This window comes from Dictyostelium discoideum (assembly GCF_000004695.1).
Source record: "Dictyostelium discoideum AX4 chromosome 3 chromosome, whole genome shotgun sequence".
Lineage (NCBI taxonomy): Eukaryota > Evosea > Eumycetozoa > Dictyosteliales > Dictyosteliaceae > Dictyostelium > Dictyostelium discoideum.
The window spans coordinates 1,715,076-1,735,075 of NC_007089.4; the positions used below are offsets into that span (position 1 = coordinate 1,715,076).

At 26.3% G+C, this 20,000-nt stretch overlaps 8 protein-coding genes across 8 annotated transcripts in view; 5 read left to right on the forward strand and 3 right to left on the reverse strand.

The window, feature by feature from the left end:
* On the forward strand, positions 1 to 2,877 carry DDB_G0279179 (hypothetical protein; the record flags this gene model as incomplete). Its single annotated transcript, XM_636726.1, has 2 exons — positions 1 to 1,798; positions 1,897 to 2,877. Coding segments are annotated over 2 exons (2,779 nt in total), but the record flags the coding sequence as incomplete, so codon positions are not given.
* Positions 2,878 to 3,050: 173 nt separating this feature from the next.
* On the reverse strand, positions 3,051 to 7,004 carry cut5 (BRCT domain-containing protein; the record flags this gene model as incomplete). Its single annotated transcript, XM_636728.1, has 1 exon — positions 3,051 to 7,004. One exon carries the CDS (start codon positions 7,002 to 7,004, stop codon positions 3,051 to 3,053), a length of 3,954 nt encoding a protein of 1,317 aa, XP_641820.1.
* A 424-nt stretch (positions 7,005 to 7,428) lies between these two features.
* vps39 (tetratricopeptide-like helical domain-containing protein) lies at positions 7,429 to 10,158 on the reverse strand (the record flags this gene model as incomplete). Its single annotated transcript, XM_001732938.1, has 3 exons — positions 7,429 to 9,338; positions 9,422 to 9,883; positions 9,975 to 10,158. The coding sequence occupies 3 exons, from the start codon at positions 10,156 to 10,158 to the stop codon at positions 7,429 to 7,431; spliced, it is 2,556 nt and encodes an 851-aa protein (XP_001732990.1).
* Positions 10,159 to 10,557: 399 nt separating this feature from the next.
* Positions 10,558 to 12,496, forward strand: DDB_G0279173 (hypothetical protein; the record flags this gene model as incomplete). Its single annotated transcript, XM_636735.1, has 5 exons — positions 10,558 to 10,972; positions 11,363 to 11,532; positions 11,617 to 11,812; positions 11,886 to 11,992; positions 12,083 to 12,496. 5 exons carry the CDS (start codon positions 10,558 to 10,560, stop codon positions 12,494 to 12,496), a joined length of 1,302 nt encoding a protein of 433 aa, XP_641827.1.
* A 148-nt stretch (positions 12,497 to 12,644) lies between these two features.
* On the reverse strand, positions 12,645 to 12,925 carry hspc300 (component of SCAR regulatory complex; the record flags this gene model as incomplete). The annotated part of the gene is made up of 2 exons (XM_636737.1): positions 12,645 to 12,748; positions 12,823 to 12,925. The coding sequence occupies 2 exons, from the start codon at positions 12,923 to 12,925 to the stop codon at positions 12,645 to 12,647; spliced, it is 207 nt and encodes a 68-aa protein (XP_641829.1).
* Positions 12,926 to 13,219: 294 nt separating this feature from the next.
* DDB_G0279181 (hypothetical protein) lies at positions 13,220 to 15,292 on the forward strand (the record flags this gene model as incomplete). The annotated part of the gene is made up of 2 exons (XM_636739.1): positions 13,220 to 15,001; positions 15,239 to 15,292. The coding sequence occupies 2 exons, from the start codon at positions 13,220 to 13,222 to the stop codon at positions 15,290 to 15,292; spliced, it is 1,836 nt and encodes a 611-aa protein (XP_641831.1).
* A 717-nt stretch (positions 15,293 to 16,009) lies between these two features.
* Positions 16,010 to 19,615, forward strand: DDB_G0279183 (P-type ATPase; the record flags this gene model as incomplete). The annotated part of the gene is made up of 2 exons (XM_636741.1): positions 16,010 to 16,166; positions 16,296 to 19,615. The coding sequence occupies 2 exons, from the start codon at positions 16,010 to 16,012 to the stop codon at positions 19,613 to 19,615; spliced, it is 3,477 nt and encodes a 1,158-aa protein (XP_641833.1).
* A 207-nt stretch (positions 19,616 to 19,822) lies between these two features.
* The window catches only part of DDB_G0279177 (hypothetical protein), a gene marked incomplete at both ends in the record, with an annotated part of 1,422 nt that continues 1,244 nt past the window's right edge, over positions 19,823 to 20,000 (forward strand). The window contains one exon of the mRNA XM_636743.1: positions 19,823 to 20,000. This exon is cut by the window's right edge and continues 604 nt beyond it. Within this exon, the coding sequence (XP_641835.1) occupies positions 19,823 to 20,000 (178 nt within the window).

The following is a 20,000-nucleotide window of genomic DNA, read 5'->3' on the forward strand; positions in this document are numbered from 1 at the left end:
TACACAACAGCCTCAAGCTCAACAGCAACAACATCAACATCAACAGCAACAACAGCAACAACCACAAGCTCAACAACAACAAGCCCAATCTCAACAACCACAACAACCTCAACAAGCAACACCAAAACCTCAACCTCAACGTACAGTTATTACTTTAACTCAACAACAACAACAACATTATTTAACATTGACAAATCAACAAGCACAACAACAATATTTACATCAAATAAGAGCACAACAACAACAGGCCGCTCTACTATTACAACAACAACGTTTACAACAACAACAACAACAACAACAACAGCAAGTACAACAACAGGGTCAACCAAACCCACTAATGGGTGGTGCAGCAAAAACTATATATATGTCAACTCAACAAGGTGTTCCACAACCACAACAAAATACTATACAAAAGATGCCTCCAAATGTAGGAACAGCCCAAATGAAACCAATGCCACAAAATCAACAAATGTACTCACAACAAACAGGTGTCCAACAACAACAACAACAACAACAACCACAAGTTATGAATATTGCAAAACCACAACCAACTGTACAACCCCATCCTCAAGCATTACAACAACAACAACAGCAGCAACAACAACAACAACAACAACCTCAAACATTACAACAACAACAACAACAACCAAGACCAATGGTTGGTGTAAACTCTCCAACTCCAATTACATCATCTACAACAATTAACGCAAAACCAATGGCAACAACTACAGCAACAACCAATCCTCAAATTACTCAAGCACAATTACAATACCAAAAACGTCAACAACAACAATTACAACAGCAAATGCAACAACAACAAAGTGCAGGAGGTGTAGCTCAACAATTACCATCGTCAATCCCACAACAACCACCAAAACCACAAATCCCAACTCAAGTAACAACACAAACTCAACCATTACCAAATACACCAACAACAACAACAACGACCACTGCAAGTACCCCACCAACAACCACTACCGCCACAGCAACAACAACAACAACAACAACAACCACACCAACAATAGCACCAATAACACCATTACCAACTCCAACACTCCCAACTCCACAATCACAGGTTCAGGCACCAACTATTCAACAACAAATACAAAATATTCAACAACAACAACAAGCAGCAGCAGCAGCAGCGGCACAAACTAACACCACATCTCAACCTGTACCAGAATCAAAACCGGTTGATATTCAAGCAAAAGTTCAAAACCATTTCAATGCTTTAGCATTGGCATATAGAAATCAAAAAATCGATAAAAATATTTTGATGGAACATTTGGTTTTGTTGTTTGGTAATAATAACGCATTGAACTATGCCAAGAAAATTGATGATATTCCAACTGAAAAAGTTCCAGCTCTACCAAGAGATTTCGATTTAGATAATATTCTCAGAAGAACATCCGAACTTCGTCAATTAACTTTACTCTATCAAAAAACTAGTCAAAGTGGAACAAGTAAGCCAGCAGCCGATGGTCCAAATGCTACTCCCCCCGCTGCAAATGGAGCCCAACCAAAACTACCACAACCAAATGGTACTACACCTGCACCATCCAATGCACAACTTTCAAAAGAACAAAAGAAAGAATTGGCAAAACAAGAGAGAATGAAAAAGAAAGAATTAAAAGAAGAGAAAAAACAAAGAGAGAAAAAAGAAAAAGAAGAAAAAAAACTTCAAGCTCAAATTGCTTTACAAGAACAAAAAACAAATCAAGAAGCAGAGAATGAAGATGATAAACAAAATATTAAAGATTTAAATGATGTTACTAAAATTGCAAATATTGATATGAAAGTAAGTTTCTAAATTTTTTTTTTTTTTTTTTTATTCTTTTTTTTTTTTTTTTTTTTATATATTAATTTTTATTTATTTTTTTATTTTTAAAAATAAAGAATGAATCAGATCACTTTTTACCAGATACAAATGAAGAAGAAGAAACATATACACCAGAAACTGAACCATTATTTTTAAATTCATATCCATTAAGAAAGAAAATTCAAGCGATTGCAATTAAACATGGATTGAAATTAAGTGAAGAGAATCTTTTAGAGTTTGTATCATTGGCAACTCAAGATCATCTAAGAACGATTTTAGAGTTTTTAATTAAAACATCTAAACAACGTGTTGAGATGCAAAAGGATGATTTAATACCAACCATTATCACTAGTGATGTTAAAAAGAAATTAAATGCAATTGAAAAGAGAGAAAGAGAGGAGAGAACTAAGAAAGAGAATGAAGAACAAGAGAGATTATTAAGGGAAGCAAAGGAGCAAGAGGTAACATCGTCAAAAAAGAAAATTCCCATCATTGACGATAAAAGTAGTAATGCATTAAAGGAGAAGTATGCAAAATTTCGTTTGGAGAAAGAAGAGAGAGAAAGAACATCCGCTGCTAATTCAACAGCACTTCTCGCAGTTGGTAACATTGGTAAGAAAAAACCATTGTCTGCTCCATTCATGAAACCATCCATTTTCTCTTTAGGTGCAAATCCTCAAAATATTCAACCACCAATTCCAAGTTCACAATTGATCAGTTTCCAACAATTAATCAAAGAAGGTAAAACTTTAACTTCAGAACAAGAGGTACAATATCAACAATCAAAAGAAAATCATGAAAATCTTTTAAAGCAATATCATGAAAAAATTGGTACAAAAGATTATCAACCAATGGATGTCGATTCAAATTCTACTTCATCAACAAATCCTTCCTCAACCGTTGGTGGAAGAGCAGGTATTAATAACAAACACCCAAATCGTAAAATCACTAAAAAAGATTGTTACTTTTCTCAAAAACATATTGGTTATAATGTACTCCAAAAATATGAACTTTTAAAACTTAGAAAAAGATTTAATCCTCAAAATTTTCCATTTTAAAATTTTTTTTTTTTTTTTTTTTTTTCCTTCTTAAAAAGTAAATAAATAAAATAATATTAAAAATAATAATAATAATAATAAAAAAAGATTTTATTTTTAAATGAAATATATATTTACAAAATAATAATAAATTATTTATCATTTTTATTATTATAATTTTTTATTTTTTTTCTTTACTTTTGAACTAAATATTGACCAGCATTTAAACAATGCACTATTTGATTGGAGACTAAAATTGAGATATTACTATTTGGATCATTGGTAATTGTTGAGATATCTTCACCAGGTTCTACACCTTTTTTCTTTATGAGTAAAAGGTGAGTTATATTATTACTATAAAGTTGTTTGAGATCAATTGGGTAATCAACTTCAATCACTTCTGCATCACCACATAATAAAATCTTTTTCCAAGCATCAATATTCTTATTAATTTTAAAATAGGCAATTCTTGCACCTTCAAATATTTTTCTACCACCATTTTGAGCCACTAATCTTTGACAAATGACTGCTGATTGTGTCCAAATATGTTCTTGACTCTTTGGGTCAGTATTAGTTTTTGGGACCCATTGATGGGCAGGTTCATCTGCAAACCTTCCACTATTTGACGAGGCAGTGAAATAGGAAACTTGTAAAATCCATGCACCTGATGCGCAACCACCCATAATTTTCTCTGATCTTGAAATTTGTTTTGTAACGACATGAGTTACATTCTTTGCGATGACAGCCTCAAACAATCCTCCCAATCTTGAAATTATATCTTTGACTTGATTTTGTTCGGCGTCATCAGTGATACCAGAAATTGCAAATACATATTTTTTTGAACGAGATTGTTGTTGTGGTGATGGGAAATTATCATATAGATTGCCTCTTCTATTTAACATATTTAATAAACTTTGTTGAGCATTATCATTACTTAAAAATGATTGATTAGCATTTGATTTTGAAAAGAAATTTGATTCCATTAATTTCTCTTTCTTTTTTTTTTCTGTATCTTCACCATATGTGATCATTTGGGAACTTGTTTCACTATATGATGAAGTTGCATAATAATTATTTAAATCATTTTCTTCATCATCATAACTTTCACTTGGATTATTACCAAAAGTATTTCCACTATTTCCACTATTATTATTACTAAAACTATTATTATTATTATTATTATTATTATTATTATTATTATTATTATTATTATTGTTATCATCATCCGATTCTATATCTTGTTCTTTTTCAGATTCATTACCAATTAGTGCTGATATATTTACAAAGGGTTTATTTGGTTTTTGAGGCATTGACATATTATTTTGTTGATTATTATAAAAGTCAATACTTCTTTTTTGAAATGAAATTTTTGAATGAGATTTCATACTATGATTATTATTAATGATATTGCCATTTGGTGGAAATGATGATAATATTTTAAAAATTGTATCCATTCCACTTGGTTTTGTTGTAGTTGTATTTGTAGTTGTATTAATAGTGGTAGAAGTTATTGTTGAACTTTTATTTATTTCTTCACTTTCTTCTATATCTTTATCTTGTTCATCATGGTCAATCATTTTTTCATCATCATTATTATTATTATTATTATTATTATTATTATTATTATTATTATTATTATTAATTTCCTCCTCATCGATTTCTAAAGGTTTCATTTCAATTGTGGGTTCCAATTCTTCTGGTTTTTGTTTTTCATTATTATTATCATTATTTTTATTAATATTATTATTACCATTGTTATTGTTATTATTTATAGCATTGAATAATTGTGAAGGTGTTTTTGTTAATGATTGAATAGTTGGAACATCACCATCATTCTCATTTGAAATAGCTTTCAATGGTTGGAATTCAGACTCTAATAATCTTTTTCTTGAGGACCAACATTGTTCTAACCAATTAGGGTGAACTTGAAAAAAGTTTGTATCAACAAAACCTGGTGTTTCTGTATTATCAATTTCATTCGTTATATAGTGTGTAATTTTATCAAAACCTGATGTTGTATATGTACCACCCAATTCTTTAATATATTTAATATAATTTAATGATTCTAATGATCCATTTAATTTACTTGAAATAAATAAAACTAAATCTTTAAAAATTATTGATTCATTATTTATATTATTATTATTATTATCATTATTATTATTATTATTATTATTATTATTATTATTATTATTATTATCATTATTATTATTTATAATTGAATCAACTATTAATAATTTATTAAAAAGATATAAATTTTCATCCAATTTAATACCAGAAGAAGCACTACTATATAACCATTCTGGTGTTACAACCGGAATACCAATTGATATGGCCATATCATATTTTGGACCTTTCATACAGGTTATCAAATGAGTAGTGGTTGTTGGATATAATTTTGATGTGAATTTGGCACCTAATAATTTTGATGTACTCCTAATGAAAGAAGTTTCATTCTCGGGAAAACCTTCTGTTGTAATTGAATAGTTCTTTAATAGGGATAAATTTGGTAATGGTTTAAAAATAACACATTCATCGGGTTCATAGAGTGTATTGTTGTTTAAACATTTATCAAACCAATCAATTGTAACCTTTGGTATATTTTCAAATCCACTATCAAACTGTGTTGTAACTTTCTTTCCATGTGGTACAATAATATAATGAAAATCAAATGTTGTTGAAGTCCATTGACTAGCTATAAAATTTGAATCTACTACATTTGATGCATACTTCATTACATGCTCTTTTATCCTTTCTGTTTCCTCAGTATCAAATCCTTTTATCAATATATTCTTTCCATTAAATAAATGAATTTCATTTGTTGCTTCTTCTAACATCATTATATTATTATTATTATTATTATTATTATTATTATTATAATTATTATTTGGTTGACGATTCTTGTTATTATTATTACTATTATTATAATAATTATTATTAATATTATTATTATTAAAATTTGTTCTTGAACTTTGAGCTTTGCTTGGCATTGGTGTTGGCCTTATATAAGATTTTGTATTTGATAAACTACTAGTTGTACCACTAAAGGTATTTTCAGGCTGAACTGGTAAAGATTGTAACTGTTGCTTTTGTAATTGTCTGTGACGTGTTTGTTGAATAAATTGTTGTTGTTGTTGTGGTGGTGGTTGTTGAAATTGTAAACTATTTGATTGATGTTGTTGTTGTTGTTGTTGTTGATTTTGTAAAAGATAATCATTTTCATTTTGATAAATACCAGATTGAATAGTTGCTCTAAACCAATCTATAGTCACTACAGGTATACTCCAAATTTCAGCCTTAACACATTTTTCACTAATTGCACCACTTGAAATTAATAAAGAACAAAAATGATTTAAATCACCTGAAAACATACCACCACCTTTTTTAACTTCTCTTTCAATTTCTTTTCTTTCCAAGGAAGTGAAACCAGTTATGCAAATTAAGCAACCAAAAAACAAAGGTATTAAATAATTTCTTTCATCCACTCTTTTACCATTACCCCAACAATCTTGTAACCAACCTGATGTTACCATTGGTATACCCAATGCTCTAGCTTGTCTAGTTCTTTTTGAACCAGATGCATCTGTGTTTGTTATTACATGTGTCACTTTTGTTGATAGTGTGTATTTAAATTCACCACAAAGTTGTTCTATACATGTTGACATATTTGATTTAATTTCATCATTGAACCCACTTGTACAAATTACACAACCCTTTAAACAATCGGAATAAATTGGATACTCTTTGATCAATGAAAAATCTAATGGACTATTCTTTTTGGCACATTCATAAAGATAGGTTATACTTATTATAGGTTTTTTAAATAAACGAGCTGTTTCATAGGCATCTCCCATAAAATCTTGAAATAAGAATATACAATCATCACTCTCTGAAAATATCCTCTTTCCACCATGTTTTTGAATTAATTTTGTTACTTTTTCTGAAATACCTTGTTCATTTTGTATAAAATCACCTTGAAGATAAAATTTTAAATCTTGAAATATTGGTTGTTGAACTATTATATTATTATTATTATTATAATTATTATTATTATTATTATTGTTACTATTATTATTATTATTGTTATTTATAAAATTATTTGAGGAATTAGATTTTTGAAATGCTATTGCTGGTTGTGAATCTACCATATTTTTAAAATAATATATTTTTTATTTTTTTTTTTTTTATTTTATTTTTACTATCTTTTTTTTTTAAAAAAAAATAAAAATTAAAAAAAACTTGTAAAAACCCAAATAATAAAACAGATAAGATATTTTAATTGAACAAATATTTAAATAAAGAAAAAAAAAAAAAAAAAAAAAAATTTTGAAATGAAAAAATTAAAAAATAAAAAATAAAAAAAAATAAAATTAAAAAAAAAAAAAAAAATAAAAAATATATAAAAAATAAAAAATAAAATAAAAATAATAAAAATAAAAATTAAATAAAAATAAAAATTTCCAAGAATTTTTTTTTTACTTAAGTTCTAAAAAAAGATTCCAAATTAAATAACTTTTTTTTTTTTTTTTTTTTTTTTAATTTTTTTTTTTTTATTTAAATTTTTTTTTTTGTTTATTCGAACCAACTTTGATGTTGTTTATCATTTTTATGATGATAATGTAAAGCAGTACCATCGGGACGAGCAACAAAAGCCTGAGTACCTAAAAATATTTTATTACAAATTGGACAAGTTAAATCTTCAGTGATTTTAATGACACCAGTTTTAAGTTGAGAAAGTTCATCTTTGATTTTAAAGTTTTCAGATTTGAAAAGATTTTTTACGATTTGATTATCTCTTTTGGTTTTGGTATTATCTCTAATGACCGATTCAAAGAAAGGATAGAGTTGATCGATTGGAGTATTTAAAGGTAAAAGTGACAATGCTTTTGGAGTATTGATTGAACGATAATGTTTGTTTAAAAGTTTTAAAGCGGGATCTAATAGTGGAGATGTATTTGCATCGGTTGGTTTTAAATAAACATTTAACAATGATAAATAAACATCTCTACTCTCTTCAGAGTCCTTATTGTAATGACGATCGCAATATTCCTCTGCCATGGCGAAATTTTTTAACTTGTGAGCATAGATTGCCAATGCTTGCTCGTGACGACCAATTTTACTTAATAGGATAGCTCTCTCTTCGTAGAGATCATTCGAAGGGAAACGTGACAACATTTTCTCTGGTAAATAGTATTTTGAGTTTTCCAAGAATTGAATGATCTTTGTTCTAAGTTCACCCAACTCGCCACTCTCCTTACCGGCTGGTATTAAACCAGGTTCACGTACAATTGCAGAGTTTGGTGTTTGTTTAATTAATTCCAATATTGAGCCTAAATATTCGAAAACCAATTGATTGTGATATTCTGGATTCTTATTTGGTGAGATTGGATCATTGATGATATGCTCCAAGTAAGGACGTAACAATGAGGGTGCACATTGTTTCAAATGTGGAATTACATCATCTGGTGAGAGTGGATCCTTTCTATCGACTGTGAAAATCTTTAAAGCATCCTCTGGACACTTTTGTAACACCCATTTGGAATGCTCTAAAATGATGCCAATATGTTTTTCACCCAATTGTGAGAGATAGGAAATGGTATCGTTTGGTGATATATTACTACTCTTTGCCAATAGTGTCAATGCCTTTCTGTGAAGATCCTTTGATTTATAAAATAGAATTAGTTCTGTCAACTTCTTCTCTTCCAATAACACACGTTCCGACTCTTCAATGTGGCAATGATTCTTGAGATGGAAAAAGTGGGGAATCAAAGACGCCTTGTGCTTAATATAAACCTTTAAAAGTGTAGTATCCACCAACTCTTGTAATGTATAGCCAGAGTTTAATAGTTCGGGTGGTGATGAATATTCGATTTTATTCTTTCTAAATTCGACCAAGTAATGCTCCAACTCTGGTAATGCTCTTGGATTGTTTTCAATATCACGTATGTTGAATGGTGTTGATAGTTTATCCTGTAAATGTGCTGGTAGCAAGCCAGGATACAATGAAATGATTTTCAATGGATCAACTTGTGCACTTATAAAATAACCCATTGCAGCTTGAAATTGTTCCTTTGAAAAGAGATGATAGGCTGCCGATGTTTTAATCTTTATCAATCTCTCCTTAATTCCTGGTATAATATCTTTTGAAGTTTGTAATAAATTAATTGCTGTCTCATACTCTTGTTTCGTCACCATTTGATCCACCAAATCTAATATTGGCAATGGTTGTAATCTCCAAATACTCGTTGCTGATGAAACATATATATCCCTCTTGGCACTAATCGATTTGCATGCTGGTAAAAACAACGATTGTGATATTGTCTTTGGATCATTTGGATCCGGTAAAATTTGAACTTCAACTAATCTTGGTTCTATACTAATTGCAAATGGTTGATAAATTGACATTGAACTTGGTGCATCTTGCCATGTTATAGAATGTCTTCTAACTGGATTACCAGCTGTATTTATAAAAAATGACATACCTTTTTAAACCAATATATATATATATTAATAAATATTTATTTATTATGCAATATATACAATATATAGTTTAAAATATACTTACTTCCTTTAACCATTAAAAATTCATTTTCTTGTAAAAATGTTGTAAAAGTTAATTTATCAGCGTCAACATTTATAACTGACCCATCTTGAGTATTTATGATATTATAAACTTTTTTAAAACAAACTATAATGAAATTACCACGATAATCGATATGTTTTGCTATGTCTGGCATATTGAATTCTTTTAATTCATAGAAATCTGAACCATCCCAACCATATAATACTAATTTCTTTTTAACTGCTGCTACTAAACTTAATGAACCAGGTTGATAACTAACTGCATATGTACTACATCCTTTTGCTTTCATTAATGTTATTCCTGTTGTTACATCAAATTGAATCAAATCATATACCTTTAAATCACCATCTGTTAATACTAATAATTTATTATAATCATCAAATATACTCATTTGTGTAATTGGTTTTTTTGATACTAATTTTGTATCTCTAATTATAACTGAAACTAAAATAAATAAATAAAAAAAATAAAAAAAATAAAAAAAAAAGTAAATGTTAATATATATATAAATATATATGTATATATGTATACTTACCTTGAATATTACCATGTTGATTCTCTTTTTCAATAACATCATATACTAAAACATGACCTTCTGTAGTTCCAATGAATAAATGTTTCTTTCCTTTATATTCCCATTGTTCAATACATTCTATTCTTTGTGGAAATTTGTCGAATAGATTTTGTGATACAAAAGCGTTCATATCAACTTTATTCATTTTTGATATTATATATACAATTATTACTCTTTAAGAGCAATATATAAAGAAATTTGAAAAAATAAAAAAAAAAAATAAAACACAAATAAAAAAAAAAAATAAAAAAATGGTGTTGTGACGATAGTGCTTAAGATATTTTATTTTTTAAAAAAAAAAATAAAAAATAAAAAAAAAAAATAAAAAAATGTTTTTTTATAAATTTTTTTTTTTTTTTTTTTTATGAAAATTTTTTTTTAACCAAAAAAAAAAAAAAAAAAAAAAAAAAAAAAATTTTTTACATCAACTTCATTATTTTTAATATTTAAAAAAAAAAAAAAAATAATAAATATTTTTATTTATAGTAATAATAATTCAAAAAAAACACACATATAGGATTATATATATATATATTTAGTAGAAATGGAATCATTAATTGAATTACCATTTAATTTTTTAAAATGTCCAAAAATGAAATTAAAAGTACCAAATATCAGTAAACCATCACCAATGACAATGTTTTCAGTAATTTTCTTTTCATACTTTTTAGTATCAAGTGGTATTATTTATGATTTAATTCAAAACCCACCATCAATTGGTTATGAAAGAGATGAACGTGGTAATTCAAGACCAGTAGTATTCCAAATGTATCGTATCAATGGTCAATATATTATCGAAGGTCTTTCAGCAGGTTTCATATTTTTATTGGGTGCTTTAGGTTATATCATTTTAGATTTAAATGCCAAGAAAAACAACTCCTATCTTTTTGCCATTGGTTTAGCTTTAATCGTTGCAACTTATAATATTGCCATCGTTTTCATTCGTATGAAAATACCAGGTTATTCTCCATTTTAAGAAATAAAATAATAATAATAATAAAAAAAATGGGCAGAAAAAGAAAAAAAAAAAAAAAAAAAAGAAAAAAAATAAATGGTATACAACACCCCTTAATTATGTATAAAATAAAATCTTAATCATAGATTTTTAAAAAATTGAAATCTATGAAAAAAAAAAAAAAAAAAAAAAAAAACCCAATTATACTGTTTTGGAAATAATTAAATAATTATTTTATTATTACTTCTTTTATAATTTTGTTTTTTATAATTATTTTTATTTTTTTATTTTTTTTCAAATTCATTCATTTTTTTTTTTAAAAACAAATAAATAAATAATAGATAGAAATGAATAATAATAATAATTATAATGAATATATAATATTTTTATTTAGAATATCTTAGAGATAGAAATGACCAATTAAATGACCAAAATTTATCACTATTTAGAATTATTTACGATATGAGGGAGTTGATGGTAAAATTTTATAATTTCCCTAAAAAAGAAAAATATTTACTTTCAGAATTAGATTCAAAAGATATTGAAATTCAAGATATAAAAAACGTATGTAAAATTAATATTACAATTATAGTTTTTTTTTTTTTTTTAAAAAAAAATAATTAATTTTTTAAAAAAAAAAAAAAAAAGAAATTGAATCAAGATTTAATTAATTTAGAAAAAAAATTAAATCAACAAATTGAAAAAGAAAATAACGAAAGTAAATCAAAACAAATATTAATTGATGGATTACAAAAAACAATTCAAGATATTGAATCACAAAAATTTATTGATAATAATGAATATGAAAATAGAATTCAAGAATATAAAATTAAAATTCAAGAATGTTTGTATAATTTTTTTTTTTTTTTTTTTTTTTCTTTTTAACATTTTAATTTATTTTAATAATTATTAAATAGATCAAGAAAAACTTAATGATCGATTAAAAAGTGAAACAAGGTTAAAGGATGAATTACAATTGGTACTAAATTCTAAAAATGATGAAATTATTAATTTAGAACAAGGTGTATGTAATTATATCTTAATTTAGAATAAATTTTAAATACTAATCTTTTTTTTTTTTTTTTTTTTTTTTTTTTTAATCTGATTAAAATAGAAAAAAGAATTTGAAAAGCAAATTGGGGAAATAAATAGAGAAAATGAACAATTAAAAATAAAATTATCAAACTATCAACAAAAGATATTACAATACCAACAACGTCAACATCAGCCACAACAACAACAACAACAACAACAACAACAACAACAACAACAACAACAACAACAACAACAACAACAACAACAACAACAACAACAACAACAGCAACAACAAAATCAACAGCAACAATATCATCAGCCAATAGTTGTACAAAACCCTCTACATCTAAATAATAACAATAATAGTAATACGCCAAATGCCAACAATAATAATAGTGGTGGTGGTGGTGGTAATGGCAATCATTTGAATAACTACGGTATCAGTGTCCCAATTAAAAAATCATCCTTATCAACAAGGAAATCATTTAATTAAAATAAATAAATAAATGATTGATTTTTTTAATATATATATTATAATACAATTTATTTAATTTGAGTTTTTCTTTTTTTCTTTTTTTTTTTTTTTTTTTTTTTTTTAATCTTTAAGATCCATTATTCATTTTGAAAGTGGTATTAACAATTTATTCTTGTACAGTCTTGAATGTTGCTTCTAAATAATCAACTTGTCTATCTAAAATGGTTAATTTTTCATTGAGATCTGATAATTTATTTCTAGTTGATAATTCTATATTAAAATTGATTAGTTATGGTCAAACAGGAGGGGTTATTAAGAAAAGTGGTTAAAATATAAACACTTACCAAATTTATTTAAAAATTCAACAATCTTTTGAATATTAATGCTCATATCTTCAATAAATTCTCTTTGTTCCCAATCTTTTTGAATATTTGTTTTTGTTGACATTTTATATTATATTTATTAATAAAGTTTTTTTTTTGATTATTTTTGTGTGAATGTAGCGACTTTTATAGATTTTTTTAATTTTATTAAAAAAAAAAAAAAAAAAAAAAATTTGAAAAAAAAAAAAAAAATATTTAATTTTTATTTTTTTTTTAATTATTATTATTTTTTCATTTTTTTTTTTTTGTTTTTTTATTTTATTTTATTTTTTTTAAAAATTCAACACACACAAAATTTTAACTATGCATTCTTTCAATTTAAACAAATAATTTTTTAAAAATAGATAATATAGATAAAATGGAAACAAATGAAATTGAACTTCAAAAAAGGATATCGCATTTAAAAAATTTAATAAATTCACATAAACAACAACAACAACAACTGCAACAGCAACCACCGCAACAACAAATTTCAATACAACAACCAATAAAACCAATTTTTAATAAATTACCTCCAAACCACTTAAAAACACAACAATATAAACCAACTCCAACATTTAATAAAAAGATTATTCAAAAACCAGTTAATAAAACAGTAAATTACAATTTAATTCCTCAAACTTCACCAACATTTAAACAAACACCACCTGTGGAACCACTTGTAAATACAATTCAACCTATTACAGCAATAACAACAACAAAAGTGATAACCACCCCAACTAAAACAAACAATGTTATATTTAGTGGATATAAACCAAAAGAAAGCTTAAATAAAATTAATGCAGTTAAACCACCACCACCATTATCATCCCAATTGAAATCGTCAAATGTAATATTTAGTGGTTTTAAACCACCATCTTTCAAAACACAAAATAAATTATTTACATCCCGTTCTACCACTATTGGTAGTAATAAATATTATCCATCACCATCATCACCATCATCGAGAATATTTTTAAAGGCACCAATGATTACACCAAAAAGATTAACATTTAAACCTACAGCATCAGCAATAGCATTAAAAGTAAAAAGACAACAAATCCTAAAGAATAAACTATTAGCACTTAAAAAAATTAAACAAAATAAACCATTACAATCAAATAAAGTAATGAAAGCGCCATCTACAATCTCACCAAAAGTTATAGATTCTATATTCATAAAGAAAGGAAATAGTTTAGTTAGAAAGAAACTTGATGATAATTATATAACAATTGGAAATAAATTAATTAGATCTAATACAGCCACGACAACAGCAGCAGCAACAACAACAATCAATATACCAATATCTCACTCTAAATTATCGATAGTACCAAAACCAATAGTAAGAAGACCAATTATAAAACCACCATTATTAATTAATAATAAAATGAAAATTAGTGAAAAGATTAAAGAAGCGATAAATAAAAAGAAATTAGAAGTTAGTGAAAAGAAAAAAAAGAAGAAACAATATTGTTTATTTTTTAATAGATTTGGTAAATGTAATAATGGAAATGATTGTAGATATGAACATGAACCAAAAAGAGTTAGAATATGTCCTAAATTTATAGCGGGCAACTGTGATGATCCAGATTGTAAACTTCAACATTCCCTTGATTTGGATCTAATGCCCATTTGTCATTTATTCCTCAACAGAATGTGTACAAATGATAATTGTCCATATCTTCATGTCAATCTTTCAAAAGATACAGAAGTTTGTCCAGATTTTATAAGTGGATATTGTCCGAAAGGTTCAAAATGTGAATTAAAACATACTTATACAAAGAAAGAAAAATCAAATGATAATAATATTGATAATAATAATAATAATAATAATAATACTACTAATACTAATAATAATAATAAAAAGAATAATGGTGAAGATGATAATAATAATAATAATAATAATAATAATAATAATTTCGATAACAGCGATTATAATAAAACTCAAGATTCATTTTTTGATGATATGCATAAATTTTATGAATTAGATAATGTAAGTAAATATGATGACGATAATAATGATAATAATAATGATATTGATAAAAATAATAATAATGATGATGATAATGATGAAAATGATCATGATAATTATCATAAAAAAGATATTTATGAAATTAATACCCCCAATAAAATGGAAGATATTCACTCATTTATGCCTGTTGTAAATAACTTTAAAAAAAAATAATAATCAAAAAATAAAAATAAAGAAAAAAAAAAATAAAAAATAAAAATAAAAATAAAAAAAAAAAAAAATAAAATAAAAATTTAATTTTCGATGGTCCCTGGGCAAATCCATAACCGAATTTTTTAGGTTTTGTGTGAGTTTTTTAATATTTTCATTTTCTTTTTTTTTATTTTCACTTTTTTTATTTTTTATTTTTTATTTTTTTTTTCTAAGCAAGAGTTATTATTAGTAACCATTCCAATACGTATGTTAATTACAACACATTAATTGTTTATAATTTTTATTTTTATTTTTATTTTTTTTTTTTAATTGTTTTTTTTTTTTTTTTTTTTTTCTTTTTTTTTTTAAAATTAATTTGTTTTTTTTTTTTTTTTTTTTTTTTTAAAAATTAATTTGTTTTATTTCATTTTTTTTAAACACACTATGATTGTGTGAAATAAAAAAAAAAAAAAAAAAAAAAAACAAAAATAAATAAAAAATAAAAATAAAAATAAAAATAAAAATAAAAAAAAAAAAAAAAAAAAAAAAATATATCCAGAGCTAGACAAAATGCTTTTGACAGTGTGATATCAGCAACTGAAAATATCCGCCAACGCTTTTTTTTTTTTTTACTTTTTTTTTTTTTCTATTTTTTTTTTATTTTTTTTATTAATTTTTTCTATTTTTTTTTTTATTTTTTTTTTGGTGTTTTTTTTTCTTTTTTTCTGTTATTTATTACAATCAATTTAATCGTTCATCAGCCTATAAATCGTATATATCCAAAGAAATATTGTTTACATTTTAATATAAATATCAAAAATTATATATCATATAAAATATTAATATCTTTTTATTTATATCTTAAAATAGGTGTTTAGAAAAAAAACAAAAAAAAAAAAAAATAAAAAAAAAAAAAAAAAAAAAAAAAACAAAACAACAAAACACAATTTTTTAAAATTTTTTTTTTTATTTTTTTTTTTTATTTTTTTTTTTTAAACCAAAGATATGGGTAAAGAAACTAAAATCGATAAATTTGAAAAAAGTAAATATAATAAACGTTACAATGAACCAAATGATCCTTTAGAAATCGATTATATGAGAGGTTATCAAACAACCACACTCTCAAATATTTTACATTATGGTTTAATTATATTATCAGCAGGTAATGTATAATTTTTCATCATCATCATCATTATTATTATTATTGTCATAAAAATCAAAATTTTAATATATTTAATAATTATTATTATTATTATTATTATTTTTATTTTTATTTTTTTTTTATTTATAGGTTTATTATTATTAGTTTATCATTGGGTACCAAGATGGGGTATTAAAATGAGATTTAAAGAATGTAAATTAAATGATGCAAATTATGTTTATGTTAAAGCAAAAGATAAGAAATATGAACTTAGTCAAGTGAAACATGTATTAATTGGAAAGAAAGATTTAGAATTTTCAGAAAGTGAAAAGAAGGATAAATATATTGAATTCAAATTCACTCGTTTATTCTATAATGTAGAGAAAGATTTATTCATTAGACCAATTAGTAACACTGATTATCATAGAAGTAAAATCAATGAATTGGTGAAGACCGGTTTATCAATGAATAAATATCAAGAGGGTAGAGATCTTTTTGGACCCAATTTAATTAGTGTGCCATTGAAATCAATTCCATCATTGTTGTTAGACGAGATTTTACATCCATTCTTTATCTTTCAAATTTATTCAATCATTCTTTGGTGTACAGAAGATTATTATGTTTATGCAGGTGCAATTCTTTTCATTGCTTTGGTTACTGCCATTTTCACATTACGTGAGACTCGTAATAATCTCTTGCGTTTAAATGAGATCGCCACCTATAGATGTGATGTGACAGTGTTAAGAGATGGTAAACTTCAAGTGGTATCCTCAGAGACATTGGTTCCAGGTGATATTATCGAAATTCAAAAATCATTGGTACTTCCATGTGATTTTTGTTTATTAACTGGTACTGTAATTCTCAACGAGTCAATGTTAACAGGTGAATCGATCCCAGTTACAAAGTATTCATTGGAGGAGTGTTCAGGTGATCAATTGTCTGTGGACCCATTGGTGAATAAACGTTGTGCAATGTCTGGTGGTACAAAGGTTGTTAAAACTCAAGCCAAAGAGAAGGATGCTAAAATCTTTGCAATGGTTACCAATACAAGTTGGTTAACTACAAAGGGTGGTTTGGTATTGTCAATGTTGTATCCAAAGGAATCTCATTTCAAATTCTTTGAACAATCTTTGAAATTCTTGGGTGTACTTTGTTTCATTGCATTGATTGGTTTCGGTGTTTCAGTATGGAGATTAATTAAAGCAGGCGAACAATTAAGTGAGGTAGTTACCAAAGCATTGGATTTAATTACAATTGTTGTTCCACCAGCTTTACCAATGGCACAAAGTGTTGGTACAGGTTTCAGTATCGTACGTTTAAAGGCAAATAAAATCTTTTGTATTTCACCACCAAGAGTTAATATGGCAGGTAAAGTTGAAGTCTATTGTTTCGATAAAACTGGTACACTCACTGAAGATGGTTTAGATTTGTTTGGTGTATTACCATCCCATCAAGATAGTAATAATAGTGGTGGTTTTGGTACAGTAATTAAAACCGATTTAAATCGTATGACAGGTCCATTATTTTTAACAATGGCCACCTGTCATACTTTGGCTCATATCGATGAACAAGTTAGTGGTGATCCATTGGAAGAGAAGATTTTCACTGCAACAAATGCAAAGTTAAATGATAATGGTGAATTTGGTTTTTGTGCATCAATTCAATTGTCAAAAGTTGATAATATCTCTATGGTTCATCAAGAATATCCAATCTCTACAGTGGATGTTGAAACCTCTGATCAAATTGCATTGGTTGAACGTTTCGAATTTCAATCTGCACTTCAAAGAATGAGTGTTGTAATTAGAGGTATTAGAGCAACCGATGGTTCAACTCAAAGTAGTAAAGATTTGGCAATTGTTAAAGGTTCACCAGAGATGATTAAAAAACTTTCAAATCCAACTTCAATTCCATCCGATTTTGAACATGTTCTTAGCACCTATACAAAGAAGGGTTATCGTGTATTGGGTTGTGGTTATAAAGAATGGGATCCATCAGATTCAATTGGTAAAACAAAGGATGAAATTAGATCAATGGTTGAGAGAGATTTAATGTTTTTAGGTTTCATTATTATGGAGAATAAAATTAAACCAGAGACTGCTGGTGCATTAAAGGTATTAAAGGATGCAAATATTCGTATCATTATGGTCACTGGTGATAATGTTCTAACCGCAGTTAGTGTTTCAAGAGAATGCGGTCTAGTCACTAAAGAGAAAACAATATTCTCGTCACAATTGGTTAATGATCCTGTAACTGGTAAACCAACAATGGTAGAATGGTTTGATGTTACCTCACCTGAAGAATCAATTCCATTCACTTTGGACCCATACACTTTAACAATTAATAATGCTGGTGGTGGCAGTAATTACGATGATGAGTATAGTTTGGCTGTCACTGGTGATGTTTGGAAATATTATTATGATCAATTCAAAGCAAATGGTCAACCAACCATTTGTTTCAATCAAATCTTAAGAAAAGGTCAAGTGTTTGCACGTATGACACCAGATCAAAAACAAAATCTTATCGAGGAACTTCAAGTATTAGGACTCTATGTTGGCATGTGTGGTGATGGTGCAAATGATTGTGGTGCATTAAAAGCTGCACATGTTGGTATTTCTTTATCTCAAGCTGAGGCATCTATTGCCGCTCCATTCACTTCAACCATTACCAATGTAACTTGTACCTATAATCTAATTAAAGAGGGTAGAGCATCATTAACAGTGTCATTCAAACTTTTCCAATTCATTGGTATGTACTCATTGATTCAATTTTGTCAAGTTATTCTATTGTATTTCGATGGTTCCGTATTGAATAACTATCAATATCTCTATCAAGATCTTTGGGTAATTTTCCCATTGGTAATTTTCATGGGTCGTACTGAACCATGTAGTAAACTCTCCATCAAAAGACCATCCTCTCGTTTAATTAGTTCAACAGTTATTGGTAGTTTACTCAGTCATGTCACATTAACATTTGTTTTCCAATTATTGGTTTACATTTTCGTACGTCGTAATTCATGGTATAAGGATTTACCCGACACAAGCTCCAATGAAAATGAACCAAGATTAGATCATTTATTGGCATCCCTTTTCATCTATGGTAATATGCAATACTCTGTCATGTGTTTCATTTACTCTTGGGGTAAACCTTTCCTTAGACCAATTTATACCAATCGTGCATTATTCATCTTCTTTTGTGTAACACTTACAACTTCTTCATTATTATTATTGTTGCCTGTTTCCATTAGATTCTTTGGTACAACATGGTTAATGGATTTACCAGTACGTTGGAGAGTTGAACTCTTAATTCTCTTTATTATCAATGCTGCTCTCGCTATGGCTGCCGAATGGATTATCATTGTCTATCGTGAAATCAGATCAAAATCAAAGAGAAAATTAAAACAAAAACAAAATTCCGATCCAAATATTATTGCAAAAAATACTGTTAATGAAAGATATACTAGTTTAAATTAAATTTTAGTATTTAAAAAATTATTAAACAGTATAATAATAAATAAATAAAATAAAATAAAAATAATAACAATAAAATATAAGATCATTTTTTATTTTTTTTTTTTTTTTTGGTCAAAAACTGGACTTGTTTTTTTTTTTTATTTTTTTTTTTATTTTTTTTTTTATTTTTTGGTTTATTTTTAGTTTTTCATTTTTCAACAAAACAAAATGTCAAACAAAAATGATTTAAAAGAGTTGATGAAAGCTAAAACTAAAGAAAGAGAGAAGAATTTATTATCATCACAACAAACAACAAATAGTTTAAATACATCTACTACCAATAGTAATAATGATGATGGAAAACAATTTGCAAAGTATAATAGTCAAAAACAATTATTGTGTTCTT